General features: G+C 50.4%; 1 protein-coding gene across 1 annotated transcript; it reads right to left on the bottom strand.

Moving 5' to 3' along the window:
- Positions 1-3,644: 3,644 nt before the first annotated feature.
- GRIFIN (galectin-related inter-fiber protein) lies at positions 3,645-6,153 on the bottom strand. Its single transcript, XM_075515652.1, has 4 exons — positions 6,142-6,153; positions 4,539-4,618; positions 4,282-4,444; positions 3,645-3,809 (listed from the first exon to the last, which is right to left on the bottom strand). Exons 1-4 carry the CDS (start codon positions 6,151-6,153, stop codon positions 3,645-3,647), a joined length of 420 nt encoding a protein of 139 aa, XP_075371767.1.
- Positions 6,154-7,833: the final 1,680 nt, after the last annotated feature.

Here is a 7,833-nt window from a genome sequence, read left to right as displayed (position 1 = left end):
TTGAGTCAGAAAGTGAGTATGAGGCAGAAGCAACCTGCATGACTTTCTCCTTTTTTTGTGCTTTCCTGGAAGTCTTTCCCACTGCATTGGCAACAAGTAGTCCTTGCCCTTTTTCACGTTGCTTTTCCTATCTCAAGGCAGGACCCAGTGTCTGATATTCAAGTGTCCCTTGCTAAGGCTGGCAGAGGCAGTGTCATTCACATGTCTCCAGGCTGCTGCTCTGCTGATGAGACGTGACTGTCGCTGACGTGGGAGCCATTTGCTCACCAGCCTGTGAGGAAATTGCCGGTGTTTGCTGCTGGGGTATGCGAAGGTTGCCAGCAGTGTCAGCAACACCAAGGAGCGCTCTCTGATCATGCATCGGCAGATGCTCCGCAGGAGATCTGCAGTGTTATGACGCTGCCAGAGGGGACCTTGGCCCTGGGAGTCCTGGCACAGCTCAAGCACAAAGAATTACAAGCCTGATTTTCCCCTCATTGATCTGGGGACAAGCCAGAGCATTTCACTGAACTTTGCAGATCCAACCCAAATGAGGAGAATCAGTGGGAAAGGGAGAGCCCACATGGGAGGTCACCACCTCTCCTGGCTTTGCTTCCTGAGGGACATCTCTCTCTCAGGTCTCCCTCCCCAGTTCGTGTAAGCTTTAAGGGCAGCTGCTGTTTTATAAGCAGATCCTGCCTAGGACAGTCCCAATCCTGTCCGGCAGTAGACAGAAGTAAATCTCTCCCTGGAAGCATTTCAGCCCGGCTCCCGTGCTGCGCTTGGCCCCAGCAAAAATATTGAGCTTGGCCTTTAGGTTGGGCTTTGAAACGCTGGTCCCTCCCAGACCTGCACCCCCAGCTGCCTCTGCTCCTTCCCCTGCAAAAGGTCTCCAGCTCTCCAAGGTATAGCCCTGGGCAGGAGCTCGTCTCCATCAGTTCTCTCCCCAGTTTCAAACCCCAGGTCATGAATAGGAAAGCTGGTTAAAATTTGGACAAAGGATTGGTTTGTTCCCTTTGATCACCTCAATACCAGCATGCAATGCCTCTGTGCAAGTCTGATGTGCCAACCCCCCTCCTGAGCTCCTGAGAGTTTAATTGACCATCATAATTGTGGGGCTTCATTTTCCTCCAGAGTTTCTCCTTAAGGGGCAGATGAGGGTCACAGACTTGGAGGGCATCTCTCATTCCCCATAAAACTGTGCAAAACAGCTATAAACAGCCAGCCCTGGAGTTTTCCTCCCAGAGATGCTCTGTAGCTCCCCAGACCTCTCTTGCTCTGAAGACCCCTTCACCCTTGGGAGTGTTTTGGCTGGAGGAAGCAGCAGATAAAATCCTGAAGCCAGCAGCAATGCTGTGGATGTGTCAGGAGAAATTGGGCTCTCTCAGTGCAGATGGTAACGGAGTGACATCAGCTGCTGGCAGAGCTGGGGGGAACGTGTTCAGGAGTCAGGGTATAATCTCTGCCGCTGCCTGATTTTTTGTGGCATCTCTTTATTTGTACTTGAAATATTTTTGCCCTGTTTGTCTGTGGTCCTTTGTGCTCACTTCTGGAGAACAATGAAATTGTGGTGTGTTTCTGCAACAGTGGCTATCGATGGAGTTTGCGGCCATATAAGTACAAAGTATTACCCTTATAAATCATTTCATCACTTTTCCTCCATGAAAAATGATCTGTCTCTATCAATCCCCAAAGAAGCACAAATAAAAAGAACAATTTCTTTCAAATGCAGTTCAGCATTATCAGATGTATGACACAGACATCCCAGCGGGCCTGATTTTGTCTGCGTTTGTGCCTGTTTTACTGAAGGGATGGCCGTAAGAGTAAAGTTTGTTGAACCCCTGAGTTACATCACGGCAACCAGAACTTGAGCCAACTCTCTTGTCACGGTGGTGGCAGATTTATTCCATGCCAGAGGAAATCTCACCATCTCCAGCCTTCCTGACTTGCAACCAAGACCGTGGCCATTTCCAAACCATATTTTCTGTTCTTTCTGGAGGGAGGAGGCACCATTTGGGACCATTTTGTCACATGAACAGGATGGTTTCCAGTTAGTATTCTTTATGGTCTGGAAAAACATTATAAACTTTTTAGCAGACTCATAAATGTCAACTTTGTGGCATCCTGTGTTGTGGTTGGCTACGTGGTCATCTCTTCCTCATAAGTCCTTGAGACTATAAATGGAAGGAAGAGTTGGGAATGGCCAATTTAAGCATTGAGAAAAGGCTGGAGCAAAGCTGTGACCTTCAGAGATCCTACCCAAAGGCAAGGATTGACTTCTTACCGAATGATTTCTCCTTGATGGAAAGGACTGGCAAGGCGGGATCATCTTTGCCTTTTGCATCAGGAATGTGGTCTGTCTTATGTCTGAAGAACAAAGTAGTGATTTGGGGGCAGCTATAATTGCATTTTTGGAGTGAGTTCCTATTCAGATTTAACACTGTGACATTATGCTTCTTATAACACGCTTAATTAAAACAAAGTACAAATAACATCTTTTAGTCTGCTGTGACCTGGTCAAGGAGTCGAAGATATGTTGCACTCCAAGGAAGAGGGTGGAAAAGAGAAGAGGGTGCAAGGGACAAGTGGACTGTTTTGATTTTGGAAGACAACTGAAACAGAGGAGGGAAGGAAACAAGAATGCAGAATAAAGTAAAGAGAAAAGCCAGAGACTATCCACAGGAACACTGGCACTTTGTTCATTCTGAACTTGTCATAAATTCTAGACCTTGATTTCCTCAGATCCTTTTGTTTGGAGTCCAGCTGCATTTCTAGTGCATGATGAAGGGACCATATGATTTTATGTGTCTCTAAGCTTTTACCCTTTCCTGACCCACTACATCACCATCACTCTTAGGGTCTGTCTAACAGGCCTGGAGTTGGCGAGACTCAGGCTGAGCAAACATCTCTCAACTGATGAAAGGAATCTCTGGAAATACCTTGCAAGTTGAATCTTATCACCCTGATTTACGTACATAGGACCTTCATTTCATGTTAGCCCTCAAAGCAAAAAGGCAGTATTTTGCCAGTGCCAAAAACAAGCCACAAACGACAAGCCTGTATCCTCCTGCCCAGTCACCAGCCCTTGCTCATACCATGTGCCTGGAGATTTGCAGGGAATGAATAACTCAATTGATCTGCCCAGTGAGGGACTTCTCAGCAGGGATTTCCGTGTTTGATTTTATTGGCAAATATGGTAGCATTTTTACCCAGCTCCTGGAAAGAAATGTGCCTTTCCAACCCTAACGTCCACACCCATTACATCTTTCACCACGCGGTCAGCTGGGGACTAGCACTAATTCATACCCTGCTCTTGGGCAAGCACAATTTCTAGGGTAACATTCAGGTGTCCAGACTACTTGAAGCAGACCTGATCTGTCAGGGTGTCCAACAGCAAAGACGATAAGACCTACAAATCCCATTGTGCACCCTAAGGCATAGGGGCAGAAGGTCTTCGATGATCTGGGCTACAGTTAGCGGCATGGCTGGGTGCTGCCTTAGTGGCATGCGATGGGAATGACCATCCCTTCCACTACGATGACACATGCATAGCCATCTCCCTGGCCAGTGATGGCACGTGTTGGGTGGAGAAGGGGAGGAGATGGTCTCCAGCTGGATCAAGAGCTTAAGGGGAATGGTCTGCGAGACTGTCCCAACTCTGGTCTCTAGTAAAGGCCTCGTTTGGTGATTTCCACTGAAGAAATGGCAATATCATTGAGAATCTGCAGCTTGGTGATAGACGAAAGCTGCTTCTGCCGATGCTTGTACTGCAAGATTTTGTTTTCGTCGATGAAAATGTGGAAATAGTCCTGGTCAGAGTAGATTTCAACCTGAAAGAGAGACTGTGTTAGGTTCACCATGTGGCCACACATCCTCGCTGGACCCTGCTGCCACTATGTCAGTGAGTGCCCGGATCTGGGCACATGCATCTACAACCCACTTCAAATCCTGCCAGAGCCGACACGCACACTGCTCACCCCCATTTTGGGCAAAAGGAGGGAATAATTGACTTCTTCACTTCTTGACAGCAGAAACTGGTGATAATGCAAAGCCTAAAGTGAAAAGAAATGCAGCATCCAGGGATTATTGCTGGAGCTCTGCATGCCTGTGCCAGAGTTGGGTGTAAATCAGCAGCAAATCAGGGGACAACAGAAATACTAACAGGGGACAGAGCCAGAGAGGGGATGTTACTAGGTATGGTGCTGGCAGGAAAGGCAGGGCTAGGTCCATGAGGAGGACCCCAATATTGGCTGGATCACTCCTGTCCCAGCCGAGGAGACCCATGGGGTGACACAGGGTTACCTGAAACGGCTCCTTTGCTTCGAAGGGGAAGGTGTTATTAACTTCTTCCTTCCCCCAGTGGTTGGCGAGGAAGGAGTTGCAGATGATTCTGGAGCTGGAGAAGCGGGGGTTAAAATGAAGAGCGATTTGGTCTCCGGGGTCACAGAGCAAATTAATTTCAAACCTAAGACGGTGAGAGAAAGAAGTGATGGAGAGCTGTGGAGCGATGCTGCTGGCTCTCACGAGCCTGGAGAGCTGCGAGCAGAGCGTGTCCTTACATGCTCGTACTGGAACTGGTCTCACCCTTGACCACGACGCTCCAGCCAGGACACATCCCCTCTGGGTACAGGGCCTCGAACTGCCGGCGAGGAGGTGATGGTGAAGCATGGCAAGGTGGGAGAGGTGCACAGCCCCACTCATCCCTTACACTTCTCCATCTTTCCCACCCTCTCATCATCTTCTCCTTTCTCCCCACTTCCCATGCAGGCACACTCTCTGCCCCTGCCTTTTTCTCACTCCTAAATAATCTCAGGGGCTCTAAATTGGTAAGAAATGAGGCTGCTACAACATGCAGTTGATGAGGTGGGATTTGCTGCCCCCAAGGTCTTTTCTAAAGAGCTGGGTGGGATCAGGGAGCAAAAATTAAAGAACCTGAATGCGTTCATTGTGAGCAGGACACAAAGACGCTCTGCTCCTCTCCTTGCCTGGGCAATACAAAATCCAAAGCAGGAAACTTTGTGATACTTTGAAGCAGAGTGTGAAAGACAAGGACTCATCAAGGAATGGGTGTAACGTGGCATCCAGCCTGTCCTCATCCAGCATCGCATGGGTGACTCTTCCCATGAGTTCCTGCCTGATCCCCTGTTCCAGCCGCTCCCCCCATCTCCAAGGTTAAACTTGCATAAAATGAGCTGGAAAATGTTCCTTTTTGAATAATTCATAGTTTTATTAAATAACTCATTTTAATAAGAACTGCTTGCCATTTCACCCCACGTTTTTTAGCACTCTAATGATCTCGCATCTCTGAGCATCCTCCTCTCCCAAACTTAATGCTCTCACTGGGAAAATCTCTCCAGCCTTGGCATCTCCACTGCCAGCTGCATGCCTACCTCTCCCTCCCTACAGCTCAGGACTTTCACTCCCCTGTTTCTTTCTCTGCCATGATTTCCCATTTCCAATGCATTTTTGGGATATACACATTTTGGGGTAGGAGCTGAGACATGATGATGGCCAACCTCATGCCCTCATGTCCAGCTACTTTTGGAGGGTGACTTTAGGAACCTGCACATGGTCATTCAAAGGCTCTGACCACACCAGTGTTCAACCCTGTGAAACACAGAGAGCTGATGGAGCTAATGATACAGTTTCAAACAGCAAGTGGTGATGGCAGCAGCCAGGTTTGCCTTGCCATGACCCTTAGCTTGTCATCATTACAACCACCCCAGCAAAAGACACACTACATGCAAAGGAAACAGCAGTTCCCTCTTTGCTGCTGGCTGTCCCAGTGGAGATGGATGGCAAAGCACAGGTCTCCCCTGCTAAAGCATGGGTTGTATTCTGGTCTCAGCTTAAACCCTCCAAGCCAGAAGTGCTGCCATCAGGGCAGGATTACCCCAGACCAGCCCTGGTATAACTGAGATGAAAAATCTGTCCTGTTGTCCTTTATCGAAAGCCATGAAGCTCACAGCTTTGCAATAGCCTGGACCGGACTGAAATAGAGGAGCAGTACTGCAACTAGTATCCCCACATCTTTCAGGGTTTCTGGCTCTGCTCTGCCTTTCTTGCCCTTATTTGTGCCGCTTTCCTTTATCCACTACCTGACCCCACGCCGTCACCCCTCAGACAGACCAGGCTGTGCCGGATCCTGTCCCCAGTGCTTACCCGCAATGCCATCCCGCTCGCCTGCCCCCGCACCGCAGACCCGGCCGAGTGCGTGGTCAGAGGCGTCTATATAGGGGCCGCCGGCCAGCAGCCCACGTGCGCAGGGATTAGCAGTGACAGCAGGCTGAGGTCTTCTTTTCAGAGCGGGCTGTCGGGCACGGCTGGGAGATGGGGAGCAGCAAATCCCGCTGCCCACCCGGCGGGGTTAGCCCGCTCATGCGTGCAGGGCTAATCCAGCCCCGCTGCTGCCCGCACAAAGGCAGCCATGGCCGGGCAGTCCTGGGCTGTGACGTGATGGAGTCGGTGCGGCGGGGGCAGACAGGCATTCAGGCTGTAATCCGGGGGGGGAGATGTGTTTAATGCACGAATGAAGGATGGGGACTTCCAAAGCTGGGGGAAGATACTGGGAGTCCCATCTACTGCAAAGTCCAGAGAGAAGGGAGGTGGCAGAAGAGAAATGGTGGCTTCTACAGGGGCTCAGCTTCACCCTGACCAACAGAGATTTCTTTTTCTCCCTGTTTTCCTTTTTGATCACTCTTTGTGGGTCAGAGCCCGGCCTGAAACGAGCTGACGCCAGCTCTGTCACAGCCGCTTTTCCACCTCCCGGCGCCCCAGGGCCGGCGGGGCTCGGGGTGCTGCTGTGCTGAGCTCAGCACGCCCTGGCTCCGCGCTTCCCCTCCCTGCTAGGGACAATACAGGGATTTGGGAGCAGGGCGAGGGAGCCTTTGTCTGATATTTCCTGTCGTGGAAAGGCACCAAGAAATGGGTAGCGATGAAATGAATTTCAGTGATGGGGATTTTCATACTGACAGTCAGCATGTGCTAACGTATGGCTGGGTGAAGCCGAGCTGGGGAAGGGAGGGATGGCTGCATATCCCCCCCCTTCACAGGGTAAATGCATTAAAAACATATGCTGGCCCCATCCCTGCATGCACTGGGGGCTGTGATGCTCCCCAGCTGGTCCTACAGGAATGCATGGCTTTCTCAGTTAAAACCTCCTCACTGTATGGGCCGCAGTGCCGATATTATTTAATGTGTTTATTTTATTTCCAGCAGATAAGCAGAAAGAGAGCTACTATCCCAGGCTCTGGTGCCCTTGGCAGACAATTAAAAATGCAATCCAGCAGACAGAGAAGCCAACAGACTCTCTTGGGGCTGAAAAAGCCAAGTCCCAGGCTGGGATTTGCCCGTTTGGACTCCTACGAAACCAAACCATGTGAAGCTGAGCTCTGCCATGGTCTCCTTGCTCAGCTCCCGGCTCTTCAGGCGCCGTGCCGGGGAGCACCGGAGCAGACCTCTGTGCTACAGATGGCAGCATCGGGACGTGCAAGGGAGCTGCGAGCCAGCAGTGGAGGTGCCAAGGTGGTGGTGGCAGGGCCAGGGACATCCCATCCATCTCTCCTTGGGCTGCCGTAGGATGCTGGACGTTGACCTCTCCGATCTGCCCAGCCGCATGTCTCCCCTACTTATGGCTTGAACCCAAAGTTGTGTTTTCACCCCGCAAATCATCCCTCCCTGCTTGTTTCTCCTGCCAGCCAGGCAAGGGACTGAGGGAGAAGGGATGCTTTTGAGATACCCACCATGGCGGTGGGTAAAGCCAGACAGTGTTGCAGTCCTGCATGTAGGAAAGGCGTGATCTGCAAGCTAAATAATTGTACCAAGTTTATCATAATTATGCTAATGAAATCAGTG

Source organism: Mycteria americana, chromosome 12 (genome assembly GCF_035582795.1).
Source record: "Mycteria americana isolate JAX WOST 10 ecotype Jacksonville Zoo and Gardens chromosome 12, USCA_MyAme_1.0, whole genome shotgun sequence".
In the NCBI taxonomy this organism is placed as follows: Eukaryota; Metazoa; Chordata; class Aves; order Ciconiiformes; family Ciconiidae; genus Mycteria; species Mycteria americana.
The sequence above is the reverse complement of the archived record's forward strand: the minus strand, read 5'-3'. Positions and strand labels throughout refer to the sequence as shown.

Excerpts from the sequence above, each read along its gene's own strand:
- GRIFIN (XM_075515652.1), bottom strand. Across the intron at positions 4,445-4,538 it reads ACCAGTTCCAGTACGAGCAT|GTTTGAAATTAATTTGCTCT; the intron begins GTAAGGACACGC and ends TCACCGTCTTAG. Across the intron at positions 3,810-4,281 it reads AAGCAAAGGAGCCGTTTCAG|GTTGAAATCTACTCTGACCA; the intron begins GTAACCCTGTGT and ends TCTCTCTTTCAG.